Genomic DNA, 19,568 nt, shown 5'->3' on the forward strand with positions numbered 1-19,568 from the left:
ACAGGAGACGCGGGTTCCATCCCTGGGTCGGGAAGATCACCTGGAGGAGGGCATGACAACCCACTCCAGTATTTTTGCCTGGAGAATCCCATGGACAGAGGGGCCTGGAAGGCTATAGTCATTAGGGTCACAAAGAGTCAGACACTGAAGCAACTTAGCACACACACTACATGTATACCATCTGACGGTACAAGTTATACTAACAGGCAAGAAGGACAGTGGGACAATATGACAGTCTCTCAGAGGTCAGTATTTCATTCAGTAGACGTGAAAGATTCAAACCTGAGGTTGAGGAAGAGTTTACTTCATTGTCATAAGGAGAGAATGTCACACCGTGAGGGTAAATGCTGTAGGAGCGGCTGGCCATATTTTTGAACACGATCTACAAAATTAATTCAAATCCATTATTTCAGGATTTAAGGTCAGTCATGAGAATAGACAATGCTAGCTTTGCGTATTTACTTGTTGCATGGTGCATATGTGTGTTTGTGTCTTTATGTGAATGCAAACTAATAACTGTGTATGTGAGGGGCAACCTCTTCCCATCACCCGACAGATGCATTTGAGAGAGTTCCACTTACATAGTAAGGTGGAAAATGGAAAGAGAAGTTTGATTTTAGAAGTGACGTTTTCCTCACGGTACATCACCCTCTCCAAGTTGAGCCCCATCTCCCTTTCTCTCTCCTTTTGGCTTGGACCACATCTGCCTTTGAATCTGCTCCTTCCCTTCTCCAGTCTGCCAGATCTCCCAAACCCTTGTCCTTGATGCCATCTTCTTATTTTTTTTTAATATTTATTCATTATTTACATGGCTGCACCAGGTCTTAGATGGGGCCTGTAGGATCTTCAATCTTCTAGGCATATAGTCTTATAACTGCAGCATTCAAACTCTTAGTTGTGGCACATGGACTCTAGTTCCCTGACCAGGGATTGAACCCGGGTCCTCTGCACTGGAAGTGCAGAGTCGTAGCTACTGGACTACCAGGGAAGTCCCTCACAAAACATCTTCTTGACAGGGCATAGCAAATAGCCAGATTTTGAATTTCCAATGAGGCATCTTTATACGTTCTAAGAGCACCTAAAAGGGATCAGAAATGAGGGAGGGAAGAGAGAAACAGGAGAAAGGTGGTTTTCTGCCCTTTGGTTATTTATTTTTTAATGAACAGAATTGGCTTTGTCTGCAAGATATCCTCTTAGTTCATTTCCATGAAGAGATGAAGGAAGCAGCTTCATCACACAGGAGTCCTAATTAGCCTCCTTAATCTAAAAAAACAACATTAATCTTATCTTCTACTTGGTTGCTTGCTAAAGCATTCGGGTCATCTTTAATCTGCAGATTATGTTCATCCTAGAATCTAGCCAAGGATTGCAACTTTTAATTCTCTGATGTCTAGTTCTTACCAAAAGATAAGGTGATGACATGATACAACATGTAAAGAAACCAGCCTGAGGAACACTCAGTGTTCCTGACACGTATCAAAATTTACTTTCATCAGAGACCAGTCATCAGAGAACTACATGCTTAGACCACATTGATGAATTGTTTTCATTCAATTTGGTTATGCTCTCAGCTATAATGAGAAACATTTTAAAAATCTATGCAACTTTTAGGAAGTGGAGGAAGATGGCCAAGGAGTAAGCAGGGAGATCACCTGCCCCCCGACAAATACATCAAAAACTCATGAAAATATGGAACAACTCCTACAGAGTAACCTCTAAATGATAGCAGAAGACCCCGAGGCCTCCAAAAAGAAATCAAACCAATATTGTAAAGAATCATCAATCAATTAAAAATAAATATAATTAAATAAAAAGCCATGCAGCTTTTACATTTATCATACCAGTTGTAGATAGGTCAAGGATTGCATCTACCACATCACACAGCACGCTCTTTTTAAGCATCCATAGGCTAACTTTCTCTAAGTCTCAATAACAGGGGAAATTGTACTTCTTTTATGACTATTGTGAATCTTGCCTGACCTATTTACCTGTTTATTTTGGCTGCTAGAAAGCCTAGGACAAAATTTGCAGACATTATAGGAGCATATGGTATGTGTTTCATCATACTTATCCTTGGCTTTATTTTCTTTGTCCCCACATTATCCTTCACCCCAGTTACATCGGCTCCTTGGTTTATTCCTTTATAATCTGATCAACTATTTTAGATGATTTGTATTATGAGATAGGCTATAATAAATGCAAATACGAAAAAGATTTAAAACCACATTTGAATTCAAAATTACATGGACACGTTAAAAAAAATAAATAACCAGTACTTATCATCTGTTTTTCACTATTCAAGTTCTTCCATGATTCTGTATTTCTGTTACTTACTTTCAGTGTGTCTCTGACCTGGGCTCTGATAATAGGGCCCAAGATCCCATCTCCTTCACTACTGGGATCCTCCAGGCGTTTGGTGAAGGAGTCATCTTGGTACTGTTTGTAGACAACCTTCTTATAATGTTTTCCAATTCGGTTTGAGAAATTATCCAAATGCAGAGATCTGTATTTTCTTAAAGTGAAATAAAGTTTAAAAGATTAAATATTTTTCTCAAGTAGAGAACTCAATAGGATGGGAGTCTATGTTTAGAAGTTCTGTTCTTGAATTAGATAAAATGCTAGTTTTCTTGGGGGGGCAGGGAGGAAAACCTTAATGTGATTTGCAAAGTCCTGATATCTTCTCTCTAGTTGGAAAACTGGAAACCTCTGATCTGTCTCCTCCACCACTGATGAAGTCATAATCTTGGTTAGAAGCAGCTACTTACATCTTCCTATCTCTCTGGTTTCTAGAGTAGCTATCTCTGAAAGGTCTACCTGGATGAAAGGATAAGATACACTATGAATTGTTCTTAAGTATCACTTAATTTATAGTATCCTGTTGGCTTTCCTAAGGGCTCCCATGATGGCTAAGAATTTCAGTGGTAAAGAATCTGCCTGCCAATGAAGGGGGTGTGGATTTGATGCCTGGGTTGGGAAGATCCCCTGGAGAGAAATGGCAACCCACTCCAGTATTCTTGTCTGGAAAATTCCACGGTCAGAGAAGCCTGATGGACTACAGGCCATAGGGTTGCAAAAGAGTCAGACACAACTTAGTGACTAAAACAACAAGCAATTGGCTTTCCAGGTATTTCTCCATCTCTAAAAGAACACATTCCCACTCTGGGAAGTTTCTACTGTCTTTATTAAACATAGTTCTGTACTGTTGGGCTATCCCTTCTACTATCCACCCAGTCCTGGTGCCAACTGAAAACCAACTGCCTTCACCTGTCTTCTGTAGCTACTGCAATAAATGATTTAGGGGAGATAACATGAACTACTTTCCCCCTTGGTCCTTTTTATTGCCTTTGTTTGTAAAAGCAGAGTTCCATAATAGAGTTTATGCATTTTATGGATTTATTATATACAATAAAAAGCACTGATTGCTGCTACAGAGCAATCTGGATTTTTTTTTTTCTTAACCCCACTTCCCTAACTCTTCCTGCCTTTCCTAAATACTCATTTGTATTCAGTTCAAGTAGATAATTCCAGAGCATCTTTATGCAAATATGACTTGCAGATATAACTATTCTTTTCCTCTCATGCCTCTAACAAAAAGCAGCTATTTGCATATTCTGTACCATACCTTGAATTTTTTGTTGCATTTTCTGACTTTATTGAAATATAACTGAGAAATGTATGTATCTGAGATTTACAACATAATGATTTGTATATGAGTACATGAGATTACCGCAATCAAGCTAATAACCACTCTGTCACCTCACCTAGTTGCTTATTTTTTTAATTTTGATAACACTTAAGATCTACTGTCTTAACAAATTTCAAGAATATAATACAATGTTCTTAGCTATGGTGTTACTAACTTTAGTTAATATACTACACTCTATATTAGGTCTCCAGATCTCATTCATTTTAAAACTGAAAACTGGTATACTTTGATCAACTTCTCCCATTCCCCCTACCCTCTCAGCCCCTGGCAACCACCACTATACTCTCTGCTTCTATGAGTTCAACTTTAGATTCCGCATACGTCATTCTGTGTCTGGAATGTTTCACTTAGCCTAATGTCCTGCAGGTTCATCCATATTATTGCACATGGCAGGATTTCCTTCTTTTTTAAGGCTGAATACTATGCAATTATTACACGTATAATTGTAACATACATACACATATATATCTCCACTGATAGGCACTTAGGTTGTTTCCACGTTTAAGCTATCATGATTAGCACTTGCAGTGGACATGGGAGTATAGGCATCTCTTTGGTAGGATATACTACATTTCCTTTGGATATATACCCAGAAGTGAGATTGCAGAATCATACAGTAATTCTATTTTTAATTTTTTGAGGAAGTTCCTTACTATTTTCCACAAGTAAAAGTGTTAGTCACTCAGTTGTGTCTGACTCTTTACAACCCCATGGACTTTCAGGTTCTTCTGTCCATGGGGATTCTCCAGGCAAGAATACTGGAGTGGGTTGCCATTCCCTTCTCCAGGGGGTCTTCTTGACCCAGGGATTGAACCTACGTCTCCTGCATTGCAGGCAGTTTCTTTACCGTCTGAGCCACCAGGGAAGCCTGTTTTCCATAAAGGCTGCACCAATTTATATTTTCATCAGCAGTGTACAAGGACTCCCTTTTCTCTGTGCCCTCGTCAATACTTGTTACCTCTTTTGCGTGCTAGTCATCCTCACAGGTGTGAGGTGATATCTCATCAAGGATATGATTTTTCCTTGATGATTAGTGATGCTGGACACCTTTTCATATACCTATTGGCCATTTGTATGTTTTCTGTAGGGAAAATGTCAGTTTAAGTCCTGTGCCCATTTTTTAATCAGGCTGTTTTCATTTGTTTATTTTGCCATTGAATTACATGAGTTCCTTTTATAGTGTGGAAAAACCTGAATAAACTTTTTGGCCAACCCAGTATTTTGGCTATTAACCTGTTATCAGATACATGGTTTGCTGATATTTTCTCCCATTCTGTAGGTTACCTTTTCATTTTGTTGTTTGTTTTGCAGAAGTTTTTCAGTTTGATGTAGCTCTGCTTGTTTATTTTTGCTTTTGTTACTCTATGCTTTTGGTGTCATAGTCAAAAAAATCATTGCTGAGACCAATGTGAAAGAGCTTCTTTGTTTTGTTTTCTTCCAGGAGTTTTATGGTTTCAGATATTACATTTAAGTTTTTAATTTATTTTTACTTAGCTTTTGTATATGTTGTATGTAATAAGCTAAGGGTATAATTTTATTCTTTTGCATGTGGATATCCAGTTTTCCCACCATTATTTATTGAAGAGACTATCCTTTCCCCAGTGTGTATGTTTAGTGACCTTGTCAAAGATTAATTGACTATACATGCATATATTTATTCTGAGTCCTTGCTTCTGTTCATTTGGTCTATGTGTCTGTTTTTATGACATTATTATGCTGTTTGATAACTATAGCTTTGTGATATAGTTTGAAATCAGGAGGTGTGATCATAGTTTATGATAATGTCAATGTGGTATTGAATTCAGCTTACTAATATTTTGATAACTTGGCATTTATGTTCATCAAGGATATTGGCCTGTAATTTTTTTCTTATAATGTCCTTATCTAGCTTAGGTATAAGAGTAATGCTGCCCTTGTAAAATAAGTTTGGAAGTGTTCCCTACTCTTTAATATTTGGGAAGAGTTTGAGGATTCATGTATGATATACTTGTGAAGCCATCTGGTTCTGGGCTTCTTTTATTTCAAGGTTTTTGATTACTGATTCGATCTTCTTACTTGTTGATCTGTTCAGGTTTTCTGTTTCTTTTTGATTCAGTCTTGGTGGAGTGCATATTTCTAGGACCGTTTTCCCTTTCTGCTACTTATCCAATTTACTGGTATATATTGTTTGTAGTAGTCTCTTGTGTTCCTTTGTATTTTTGTGGTATCCCCTTGGTGCGGGATACAAGTAGGGGAATCTGCTGTTCTACTATCTTGTTCCCTCGACTTATTAATTAAAAACTATCTCTTGGAGAACTTTTGTATTAGTAGAGAGAGAATGTTTGCCTCCTTTTTAAAACAGACGCCTAGTATTGTGTGAATATACTCATACTTTCCTATTGAGGGACATTATAGGCTGTTTCAGGGCTTCCCTGGTATCTCAGATGGTAAAGAATCTGCCTGCAATGCAGGAGACCCAGGTTCAATCCCTGGGTCTGGGAGATTCCCTGGAGGAGGAAATGGAAACCCACTCCAGTATTCTTGCCTGGGAAATCCCATGGAAGGAGGATCTTGGTGGGCTACAGTCCATGGGGTCACAAAGAGTCAGACACGACTGAGAAACTTTCACTTGCATAGGTTGTTTCCAAGCCTTTGCTACTGCTAACAATGCAGCTGTGAACATCCAGTACATACTTCATTTCACCTGTAAGCAAATATATGAATCTATATAGTAAATTCCCAGAGTGGGATTGCTGGGTCAAAAGATATATGCATTTGTAATTTTAATACATGCTGCCAAATTATCTTCTAGAATGGTTTTCCAGTTCACTCTTTCACCAGTAATACATGATAGAGCTTGTTTCCTACAGTCTTGCTACTAGATTATATCATCTGAACTTGTGAGTCTGATGATAGGTGAAAAATAGTATTCCACAGAAGTTTGTTAATAATTTGCATATCTCTCTTGAGTGAGCTTGAGTGTTTTTCAAGTGTTTAAGAGCTATTTGAATTTCTAATTTTCTTAATCCAGCTCTCCCATTTCCTAATCTCTAAAATAAATAAGAGCTGTTTCTAATTGTGGAGTTAAAGCTCTTAGAAAGGTTTACCACACTGCTTGGCAATAGGAAGCATTCAACAAGTGGTAGCTGCTATTATTATTGTTGTTGTTCCTATGACTATAGTTATTATCATGCTGAGTTCTCTTGGTAAGTATGGAGTAATTTCAGATTGACTTGAAAATGAAATCCAATACACGTATTTCCTTGAAAGCTGTCAACTCATGACATTTCACCCTATGGATCTAGGACTCTATGAATCTAGGACCCTATAGACCATGTCATGAACATTTGCACAGTAGTAAGAACCCCTCCAAACTCACTTGTCCATGTTTGCTGGTATTATAGGTGCATAGTCCCAAATGACTTCCTCTGCAGCAATGAAGTATTCCCATCTCTTAATGTGCCGCCTCTGGTCTCGAGTTAGTTTCTTAGGATTTCTGGTTTTCTTTGCACAGTTTTTAATGTCTATGTAAGCCTGCATCCCAGCTGAGTTAGAACGTAAGGGAAATGGAAGAATTTGAGAGAAGACATTAAGGCTGATAGAAATGCAAATCTTTTAAATAAATTTGTGGAAGTTTTCAGTAATAACAGTGAATATAGTACTTAGAAAACTTTTGAATATTTTGGTTTGAAACTATTTTAGTACAGTGAGGAAGGCAAGAATAAAAAGCAAAGGAAAGAGAGAGGATGGGTTAGGGGGAAAAAATTGGAAAGGTTTTCTTTGTACTTCTCAAGGGAGAAAAATTTTGTGTAATTTCCAGACTCTTAAAACTTTATGACTTAGATCTTGTCAATTTCTCATTTTTCCTATCATCTGTTTGTAAAATTAAGATAATATTAATACTAATATATACTATATGAAATTGTAAAAAGACAAAAGTACTTAAACTCAGTAATGTTAGTTTTATTATTTCATTGTTATTTGGGACTCTATCTTCTAGGAATATTGTGACAATTCATTACTTCAAATATAATTTTGACCACTCAGTTTGAACAAAAACTGAAATGATCCCAGAAGTGTCTCTTTTTTGTATGTCTTGCTTTTATACACATTATTTTGGTAACACAATGATTTCCTATAGTGATATTTACTATTATGTACAGAAACCTTTCTCCTAACAGTTTTAAAGCAACAATGTGCAGTAGAGCATTATTTTGTTTACCTGACAGCATATAACAACCTAAGTTGATTTTTTTTCCCACCAGAATTCACTGATGTCCTTTAAAATCCTCAGCTGGTTAGATTCTGTTTTTTCCAGTCAATACACATCCACTGAGTTCCTCTGTGGGCAAGGCTTTGTGCTCGTCTTGTTATGAAAGACAATCTTTTCATGTTAAAACTTTTTCACTGTCTATAACTTGGTCTTTCTATAAATTTACAGAAGTTTGACTGGCTCCAACATCTACTTCTTTTCCTTTAGCTGCATATTGAATACCCCAAGAAAGAATATCTGCAGATATGTTTTTGTTTCCTTCCTCTTTTCTCCTTTCAAGGAAGTAGAGATCTTGTTGGCTTTTGCATCATTTTTAAAAAATATTTGTCAATTTTTCTACTTCCTCCATCCCCAACTAACAAGTTATAAGTCTAAGAGCAAAGTATCTAAATTTTGTTTTTGAGGACCAAGAAATGTTATGTCTGGAGCGTGGGCAGCTTGTAAGGAGAATGAGAGAGTTAGTGCCTAGGTAGGAAGAAAGAAGGATCCTACATTCATAAGCAAGACTTGTGGAGGAATTTCTTGCCTTGAAAATGTCTGGGGATGAGAGAAGCTATGGTCCACCTTCCCTCGGGGCTCACGGTCATGTTTGCGGTTGTGGACGTGGCGCTGACGAGAGTGATGGCTGAGATCTTATGATGGTTCTGCTCCAGGACCTGACCATTGAAATGGATGGTGAACAGTTCTGGCCCAGAGCTCATTCCAATCAGATGCCAACTGATGTGGTCATGGGCACAGACTGTTATATCTGAGGGAGAGATGGGGGCCAACACAGGTCATCAGCAGTCTGTGATAAAATAATTCACTCACCAGATACATTTTGAGCACCTGCTTTGCATCAGGCCTTATGCAAGATTCTGGGGGTATAAACACTCCCACTATGGTACCTTCCCTAGAAAAGCAGACATCTGAGTCATGAGCAAACAAGTAGTCACAACTCATTGCAATAAGTGGTACTAAGAGCCCAGAGATGGGGGATGTTAGCTCAGAAACACAGGGACTGCTAAGATCCAAAGAGAGAGGCAAGTAGGTGACCAACACTTCTGGTTTACCAAGAACAGAGGGGTCCCAGAATACAGAACTTTCAATTTTAGAATTGAGAAAGCCCTGGGCAAGCCTGAGTAGTTGGTCACTCTACAACCAACCTGGGCTCAGCTGGAGTTGCCAGAGCCTCCAATAGGGCTGAGTTTAAGGGCCAAACCTCCAATAGGGCTGAGTTTTGGGGTCAAGTTTAAGTGAAGATACTTTAAGGAGTTTATACTGTTTCTTTGGTCTTCCAAGGTGGTGCTAGTAGTGGTAAAGAACCCGCCTGACAATGCAGGAGATGTAAGGGATGGAGGTTTGATCCTTGGGTTGGGAAGATCCTCTGGAGCAGGGCACTTGCCTGGAAAATCCCATGGACAGAGGAGCCTGGTGGGCTACAGTCCATGGGGTCATAAAGAGTCAGACATGACTGAAGTGGTTTAGCATGCATGCACTGTTTCTTTACCCACTGATTGATTATTTTAATGACAAGGCAATGAGTTACTCTCTGTGTTATAGGACCTCCTTAATATGCAGCGGGTAAGTCCTCATTATACTGGGTCACTGGGAGCGTTTCATGGATGGAGTAATGAGAACTGAGGACAAAAGCTGTTTGGCTCCTTCTTTGCTCCCACAGTGACCGTGAAAATGCTAATCTGCTCTGCAGGAGATTCCAACCTTGGCTTCTATCCTTGGCTTGGGTTTTAAATTTCAGATCTATAATCACTTGATATTAGATTGTGGGGCCATGATTCAGTCCCTCACACAAAGAGGGAATGAGGGCTTGTCTGTTTTAGACCATTGTAACAAGACCATTTCCTGGTATCATGGGTAAGAACAAGAAGCTGGAAGGTAGGAGGATTTGGTGGAAGAATTTATCTATCTCAAATCAATGCTTATATTGGTTTGAGCCTTATATACATCTGTGCTGGCATTTATCATAGTTTTTCAATTTATACTACTCCATAAGGCAGTTTAACAAGCATTAACTTTTCTGTTTCTACTAATGACATTTCCCTATGTCGCCCTTCTTAACCCCAACTACTCTTTTTCAACTATAAGTTCTTAAATTCTATGCCCACATAGAGTTATTAATTGCTATTTTTTTCATATGGGTTACTTTGGCTTCTTCTCTGCATTTGCACAGACAATTTACTCTGCCAGGACACATACAGTTTCTCTTTTGACCACTCCCCTTAAGGCCCATAGTACTAGATGCGCTATGTTATCTGTAAAAAAACATTCTTGAGTACCCTCTGCACCAGGATAGATGATTAACCCATTTTTGTAAGAAAGTACATTGAGACAGTTAACTGCCAAAAAAACACAATAAGGTAGAGAAGTGAGCAAGGTGTGAGGTCAGATGTGCTCAGTTAACTAAAGTTTTTAAACTCTGAATCAAAACCCAGAGTCATGTGAGTATAAAGCCCTGACTGGGAAGATGGAATCAAATGAAAGGGAACACAATTTAAAAGCAATATCCAGACCTCAACTCTTAACGAGTTTCATTTTTAGTAAGAGAAGCCATTTGTGATTTTCAGATACAGAAAATAGCTTCTGAGAAGCTTAGTGCTTTGAAGCATAGTTTGTTTAATAAAGTAATATGTTCACTTCTCCCATTTTTCCTCCACAGGATCTTTGATTCTAGGTCATTTCTATCAGAGAGAAGCAGAGGTGGTTTAGATGGGGGTCAATTTTTTTTCTCTTAACAATAGTTATAATTTTGCTTTTTCACAAGAGTCGAAATGCAAATGAAGAGAAAAATATCCCACGTCATTGAATATTACTCATTCATCGTCTTTTGCAATGCTGGTAGCATTTTCATATACTGGATATTTCTCCTGGTCTCCTAGTCATCTTCACTGTAAATGTCTTCATTGCATTCTTCCTGCTGACCTTTCCTGCTAGGGATTGACCTTGAATTCTGTCCTCTAAGGCTTCCTCTCTGGAGGAAGGTATGGTCACCGTGCAGCAGGAACCACACAATTCACTGAAGACCAAGCTGATATCCTGGAGGTCTTCTTGGAAATGCAGGTGAAACCTGCTCAGAGCATGATATCTAGTAAGATCACATGATTCTCTTAGCTTCTAATTTGTCTGTTGTACTTGCTAGTTTTTTGTTGTTGTTTTTTGTTTTTATATAGGATGATAAAATCTTGAGAACTACTAAACTAGATTACATGACCTTTCAGATCAGAAGTTAAAAAAAAAATAGTATAGTCAACCTCCCTAGGGCCTTAGGGAAACAATGGGACCAATGCTTCAACTAGTTTTTCAACACAGCCTGTGTATTACCTGGCATCGTCCCATTCACATAGCCATTGACTGTGTACATTAAGGATGATGTCTGGTTCCAGCTTTTACTTTCATCAAACACAGCAAACATCAGTACATGTTGCTTCTCAAACATTTTCTGAGTTCCATCCTCGGTTAGGGTGCCTATGAAAAAAGACATAGTTTTAATAACATCCAAGTTAGAAGACTCTAGCTATTCCTAGATGGCAGTGTTTTAGATAAGCAGCCAATCACACCGATGTCTACTGTAAGACATTCTTATAAAAAATAGCATCTATCAGTAATAATGATTGAATGCTTATTAAAATCCTGATACCACCTTTTCCCTCTGACATCTGATAGCCTTGAGGAATGGGACTTTAAAGGTAAATTTGATCTGACACATAGAGAAAACATTTGATGACTGTCAAGACTTTAGTAAAGTAGCCATTTCTTCCAGTGTCAATAAGTCAATATATAGGTCCCATAGCTCATCTGGTAAAAGCATCACACTCTAAGTTTAATAGAGCCATCTTGCTAGTATCTGTAATGAGAAATAGAGAATTGGTTGAGAGGGTCAAGGTTAATCTATTCTCATGAGGGGAAAAAATGCAGCTGATAATAAAATGAAATAAGAGACTTTTATAAGTTGAAAATCTTTTTCAGTGTCATCACAGTATCTTCTGTATACCAGGCAATGAAAATATGTATTTGTGTAGTGAATAAATGAATTAGGAACGTTATGTAGGTTTGGTATGTGTATTTGGATAGACAGGTGGTGAATCCATCATATGGCTTCCCACAGTGAAATTCGTTGTGGTTGTTTATTTTAATAAAAGATGGGATAAATTCTTTGGGGTAAAATAATCCAAGCTTACTCCTTAAGAAGCCCAGCCAATGAAATTTCTTATAAAGTCAATTGAGTGTGTTTGAAATCTACCACCCAAAGTGTTCAGTTTGTTTACAAGAAAGAAACTTAGAGTTTTGTGTATTTATAGACCAAATTACCAACCCAAACCTCAGGTATATTATTCGAAATTCTTTCCAAGGACTCTCAGCAGAGTATGTAGGCTGCTGTATACTTTCAAAAAGACTTGGCCTTGAGGTAAATGTTACAGATCATATGGGCATGGCAGCAGAACATACTCTCAGACAAAGATTTACTTGGGAGAGACTCCCAGGACCAAGATGAAGGAAGGATTGAAGAAAGAGAAGATTCCACCCTTCAAATATCAGTGTCAAACAATGATCTGGTTTCTGCACCCTTCTCTTAATTTATGAAAAGATCGCAAGGTACTTTCAAACCTCATTTCATGACAGTGCTCCTTACCAGTCCAACATCTTTGTTGGCATTGAATTTTTTTTACCTTTCTTACAAATAAGCAGAGGTCCAATCAGTCCAGAGTTGAAGTCCTCCACCAGATTTACATAGGAGTAATAGATGTGTGTGAGGCATGGAGGGTCATCGTGGGTGGGCCCACTGTCCTCACTGATAATCCACTCATAGGTATATTCTTGGCCCGGAGCTACAGCATCATCCATCTTCTCCATGGGGAGTGTGTGGTCAGAGTAAGACGCACCTGGAAAAGTAAAAGCCATGAGAACATCTGAAGAGTTTCTGAGACTTTTTCACTACTCTTAAATCTGCAGGACCATAAGCTTTCAATGAAGATGTTTGTGCCTTTCTATAGTAAACCTTCATTATGTGGAAAGATTCACTTAGATCCACTTCTGTGTCTGTATAATTATGAAAACTCTGAGTCTATGGTGATCTAAGTGAATAAGAAATGTTACTATACATTATTTAAAGGTTAGCAAGTTAATTTTCCAGTGTGTCTAAATAATTATTGTTTAAATTTAATCAAAGAAGTAAGTAACCTTTGATCAGGAAATCATCAGAGAATATGAGGATGGGCTGTATCTTCTCTATGATACTTGACAAGACAGCCAACATTTTTAAAATCCTTAAATTTTTTATTGAAGTATAGTTGATTTATAATGCTATATTAGTTTCTGGTGAATAAAAAAATAATTCTGTTACATATGTATATCTTTTAAAATATTATTTTCCATTATAGTTTATTAAGGATATTAAAAATAGTTATCTGTGCTATACAGTAGGACCTTGTTGTCATAATAATTTTATATATAGTAGTTTGTATCTGCTAACCCCAAACTCCTAATTGATTGTTCTCCCACTCCCTTTCCCCTTTGGTTACCATAAGCTTGTTTTATATGTCTGTGAGGCTGTTTCTATTTTGTAAAAATGTTCATTTGCATCATATTTTAGATTTTCACCTAAAAGTGATATCATATTTGTCTTTCTCTGTTTGACTTACTTCACTTAGTATGATAATCTCTAGGTTCATCCATCTTTCTACTGATGACCTTATTTCATTCTTTTTTATGGCTGAGTAGTATTCCATATGCTACTTACTGGAGATCAGTGGAGAAATAACTCCAGAAAGAATAAAGGGATGGAGCCAAAGCAAAAACAATACCCAGCTGTGGATGTGACTGGTGATAGAAGCAAGGTCCGATGCTGTAAACAGCAATATTGCATAGGAACCTGGAATTTTAGCTCCATGAATCAAGGGAAATTGGAAGTGGTCAAACAGGAGATGTCAAGAGTGAATGTTGACATTCTGGGAATCAGCGAACTAAAATGGACTGGAATGGGTGCATTTAACTCAGATGACCATTGTATCTACTACTGTGGGCAGGAATCCCTTAGAAGAAATGGAGTAGCCATCATGATCAATAAGAGTCCAAAATGCAGTACTTGGATGCAATCTCAAAAATGACAGAATGATCTCTGTTCGTTTCCAAGGCAAACCATTCAATATCACAGTAATCCAAGTCTATGCCCCAACCAGTAATGCTGAAGAAGCTGAAGTTGAACAGTTCTATGAAGACCTACAAGACCTTTTAGAACTAACACCCAAAAGAGATGTCCTTTTCATTATAGGGGACTGGAATGCAAAAGTAGGAAGTTAAGAAACACCTGCGGTAACAGGCAAATTTGGCCTTGGAATACAGAATGAAGCAGGGCAAAGGCTAATAGAGTTTTGCCAAGAGAACGCACTGGTCATAGCAAACACCCTCTTCCAACAACACAAGAGAAGACTCTACACATGGACATCACCAGATGGTCAACACCGATATCAGATTGATTATATTCTTTGCAGCCAAAGATGGAGAAGCTCTATACAGTCAGCAAAAACAAGACCAGGAGCTGACTGTGGCTCAGATCATGAACTCCTTATTACCAAATTCAGACTGAAATTGAAGAAAGTAGGGAAAACCACTAGACCATGCAGGTATGACCTAAATCAAATCTCTTATGATTATACACTGGAAGTGAGAAATAGATTTAAGGGCCTAGATCTGATAGATAGAGTGCCTGATGAAATAGGGACGGAGGTTTGTGACATTGTACAGGAGACAGGGATCAAGACCAGCCCTGTGGAAAAGAAATGCAAAAAAACAAAATGGCTGTCTGGGGAGGCCTTACAAATAGCTGTGAAAATAAGAGAAGCAAAAAGCAAAGGAGAAAAGGAAAGATATAAGCATCTGAATGCAGAGTTCCAAAGAATAGCAAGCAGAGATAAGGCCTTCCTCAGCGATCAATGTAAAGAAATAGAGGAAAACAACAGAATGGGAAAGACTAGAGATCTCTTCAAGAAAATCAGAGATACCAAGGGAACATTTCATGCAAAGATGGGCTTGATAACGGACAGATATGATATGGACCTAACAGAAGCAGTAGATATTAAGAAGAGGTGGCAAGAATACACAGAAGAACTGTACAAAAAAGATCTTCATGACCCTGATAATCATGATGGTGTGATCACTCACCTAGAAACAGACATCCTGGAATGTGAAGTCAAGTGGGCCTTAGAAAGCATCACTACGAATAAAGCTAGTGGAGGTGATGGAATTCCAGTTGAGCTATTTCAAATCTTCAAAGATGATGCTGTGAAAGTGCTGCACTCAATATGCCAGCAAATTTGGAAAACTCAGCAGTGGCCACAGGACTGGAAAAGGTCAGTTTTCATTCTAATCCCAAAGAAAGGCAATGCCAAAGAATGCTCAAACTACCACACAATTGCACTCAGCTCACACGCTAGTAAAGTAATGCTCAAAATTCTCCAAGCCAGGCTTCAGCAATATGTGAACCATGAACTTCCAAATGTTCAAGCTGGTTTTAGAAAAGGCAGAGGAACCAGAGATCAAATTGCCAACATCTGCTGGATCATAGAAAAAGCAAGAGAGTTCCAAAAAAACATCTATTTCTGCTTTATTGACTCTGCCAAAGCCTTTGACTGTGTGGATCACAATAAACTGTGGAAAATTGTGAAAGAGATGGGAATACCAGACCACCTGACCTGCCTCTTGAGAAACCTTTATGCAGGTCAGGAAGCAACAGTTAGAACTGGACATGGAACAACAGACTGGTTCCAAATAGGAAAAGGAGTACGTCAAGGCTGTATATTGTCACCCTGCTTGTTTAACTTATATGCAGAGTACATCATGAGAAAAGCTGGGCTGGAAGAAGCACAAACTGGAATCAAGATTACTGTGATAAATATCAATAACCTCAGATATGCAGATGACACCACCCTTATGGCAGAAAGTAAAGAGGAACAAAAAAGCCTCTTGATGAAAGTGAAAGAGAAGAGTGAAAAAGTGGGCTTAAAGCTCAACATTCAGAAAACGAAGATCATGGCATCCAGTCCCATCACTTCATGGGAAATAGATGGGGAAACAGTGGAAACAGTGTCAGACTTTATTTTGGGGGGCTCCAAAATCACTGCAGATGGTGACTGCAGCCATGAAATTAAAAGATGCTTACTCCTTGGAAGGAAAGTTATGACCAACCTAGACAGCATAGTCAAAAGCAGAGACATTACTTTGCTAACAAAGGTCTGTCTAGTCAAGGCTATGGTTTTTCCAGTGGTCATGTATGGATATGAGAGTTGGACTGTGAAGAAAGCTGAGTGCTGAAGAATTGATGCTTTTGAACTGTGGTGTTGGAGAAGACTCTTGAGAGTCCCTTGGACTGCAAGGAGATCCAACCAGTCCATTCTAAAGGAGATCAGTCCTGGGTGTACTTTGGAAGGACTGATGCTAAAGCTGAAACTTCAATACTTTGGCCACCTCATGCGAAGAGTTGACTCATTGGAAAAGACTCAGATGCTGGGAGGGATTAGGGGCAGGAGGAGAAGGGGACGACAGAGGATCAGATGGCTGGATGGCATCACCAAGTCGATGGACATGAGTTTGGGTGAACTCCGGGAGTTGGTGATGGACAGGGAGGCCAGGTGTGCTGTGATTCATGGGGTTGCTAATAGTCAGACATGACTTAGTGACTGAACTGAGCTGAACTGAGTATTCCATTGTATGTATGTATAGATAGATAGATGTACATATACCACATCTTTATCCACTCTGTCAATGGACAGTTAGATTGCTTCCATGGCTTGGGTGTTGCAAATAGTGCCTCTATGAATATTAAGGTACACGTATCTTTTCAAATTAGAGTTTTATCTGGATGTATGTCCAAAATAGGATTGCTGTATCATATGGCAACTCTATTTTTAGTTTTCTGAGGAACCTCTGTTCTGTGTTTCATAGTGGCTGCACCAGTCTACACTTCCACCAACAGTGTAAGTGGGTTCCCTTTTCTCTAAACCCTCTCTAGCATTTGTTAGTTATAAACTTTTTGATAATGGCCACTTTGACCTGAGTGAGGTGATAGCTCATTGTAGTTTTGATTTGCATTTCTCTGATAATTAGTGATGTTGAGCACCTTTTCATGTACCTGTTGGCCACTTGTACATTTTCTTTGGGAAACTGTCTGTTTAGGTCTGCCCATTTTTTGACTTTTTTTTTTTTTTGTCATTGAGTTGTATGAGCTGTCTATACATTTTGGAGATTGCATATATTTTTGCAAATATTTTCTCCCAGTCTATAAGTAAGAATATTCAGTCACCTGTTAGCATGGGTTCTAAGTACATTCACATCTACTTATATACTGTTTCACTCTGTTTCATGTCTTCTTTCCGATTGATGCCACTCTGAGCCCTTTATCACATCTCTACCATCTGATTATCGCAATTCTTTCCCCAGAGTCTCAGAGTCTAGCAGTCAAGTTGTTCTTGTGATTATGAAATGTATCTACCCTCTGAAGTTTACATGCTTTACTTCAGTCCTTTGTGTACCTAGAAGGCCCACCAGTTAAGACCTTCATGTGTTCAGCTTTCCATACTGGTGGGAGATGGGGGAGGATATAGAAATGGTCTTCCTTTTTGAAGAAAGGAAACTGTGATGCTCAAGAGTAAAAGCAGAGCAGAGGGTTGGGTGGCGTTTTCAGCAACAAAAGGAAGATGTGGCTAGAGATGGAGCAAGTGAGGACAGGAAGGGCAGAGGTCGATGTTCGACAGCAAGAGGGAAGAGCAGTTTCTTCTGAGGAATTCCTCATTTAATTAGGTAAGAGTTTCACATCATCGACTGGTACCAGAATTTCTCTTTGGGATTCAGTTATCTTTGTTTAGTAAAACAGTCAATAAATTCCTTAAGGTGGAAGGTAAGACCATTAGAGTATAAATATGAGTAGAAATTAAGGATCAGAGAAAAGGGCTAAAATGTTTAACATGATGGAGCAAAAGGCCAGTGGAAACTACTGTAACTGAAATGACTGGGAAAACAAATGGTTAATTTCTTTTCTTCCCCTCCCCCTTTCCTGTTCCTTTTCTTCTCCTCTTTATTCCTCCCCCCTTCTCTCTCTCCCTCACCCTTTCATCATCTTTACTGAGGTATAAATGACAAACAATGCAATTCACCAATTTTAAGTACAATATTTGCTAAATTTGGATAAATATGTACAGTTCTATAGTTACCATCACTATGGAGGTCCGGAACAATTCCATCACCCCAAGAAGTTTCCATGTACATTTGTAGTCAATACCTTCCCCTACTCTCTGCACACAGGCAACTGCTGATTTGCTTTCTGTCTCTATGTTTTGCTTTCCTGTGTTCTCATGTAAATGGAATGATGCATCCATTTTGTTTGATTTAATTAGTTACTGTGATATACTTTCCATCTTTTACTTTTTATCTATCTTTGTTTTCAAAGTGGATTTCTTGAGTTCAGCATCAAGTTGCGTGTTGCTTTCAATTCAGTCTTAAAAGCTACCTCTTAGTTGTAGTGTTCTTCCCATTTGCTTTTAATATAATTATTGATATGCTTAGGTTTAAATCTACCATCCTGCTATTGTTTTCTATTTGTCCATCTGGCTTTTGTTCATTATTTTCTGTTCTTTCCTACTTTCTTTTGGATTAATTGAGTGTTTTTAACATTTCCTTTTTACCTCCACTGTTGGCTTTTTAGCTTTACTTTATTCGCAGTGCCCTTCAGTTCACAGCATACAACTTATCATAGTCTACCTTCAAGTAATACTATAGCATTTTGCTTACATTACAAGAAACTTGCAATAGTATATTTCCATTTTTGTCCTCCCAGCCTTGTGCTGCTTGTCACCTCCATTTCACTTCTACATATATAATATACCCCATAATAAATTGTCATTATTCTTTGCTCAAATTTAGATAATCAATTATCATTTAAAAACAAGAAAAAATTTTCTCTATACTTATCCATTTCTGGAACTTTTATTCCTTCTTGTGGCTCCAAGAATCTCTCTGATATAACCTTTTTCTGACTAAAGCACTTCCTTTAACTTTTTTTTTCTCTGGTTTGCTAATGAGAAATTGTTTCTGCTTTCTTTGTCTAAAACAGTCTTTATGTTGCCTTCATTTTAAAGGATATTTTTACTTGGTATAGAACACCAAGTGGACAGACCATCCCCATCAGCCCTTATCCAGTACTTTAAAGATATCTCTGTCTTCCCTGGTGGCTCAGATGGTAAAGAATCTGCCTACAATGTGGGAGACCCCAGTTGGATGCCTGGGTTAGGAAGATCCCCTGAAGAAGGAAATGGCAACCCATTCCAGTATCCTTGCCAGGAAAACTCCATGGACAGAGGAGTCTGGCAGGCTACAGTCCATGGGGTTGCAGAGTCAGACATGACTGAGTGGCACACATACAACTATCTTCTGGCTTGCATTGTTTCTAATGATATGTGATACCATTCTATTTTTGTCCATCCATGACATTTTCCCTCTATTTTGAACATTTTTTCTTCATCACTGGTTTTCATTTGATTATGATATGCCTTGTGCTTTTATTTATATTTCTTCTTGCTTTTGTCAACCTCCCTGAATTTGTAAGATTATGGTTTTCATCACAGA

General features: G+C 38.3%; 1 protein-coding gene across 1 annotated transcript in view; it reads right to left on the reverse strand.

The window, feature by feature from the left end:
* Positions 1–19,568, reverse strand: part of F5 (coagulation factor V) — a 79,535-nt gene that overhangs the window by 34,983 nt on the left and 24,984 nt on the right. Inside the window, 6 exon segments of the mRNA NM_001434752.1 lie at positions 283–382; positions 2,335–2,512; positions 7,065–7,230; positions 8,485–8,706; positions 11,277–11,420; positions 12,623–12,835. Coding sequence (NP_001421681.1) covers positions 283–382; positions 2,335–2,512; positions 7,065–7,230; positions 8,485–8,706; positions 11,277–11,420; positions 12,623–12,835 — 1,023 coding nt within the window.

The sequence above is a fragment of the Bos taurus genome, chromosome 16 (genome assembly GCF_002263795.3).
Source record: "Bos taurus isolate L1 Dominette 01449 registration number 42190680 breed Hereford chromosome 16, ARS-UCD2.0, whole genome shotgun sequence".
Taxonomy (NCBI): domain Eukaryota; kingdom Metazoa; phylum Chordata; class Mammalia; order Artiodactyla; family Bovidae; genus Bos; species Bos taurus.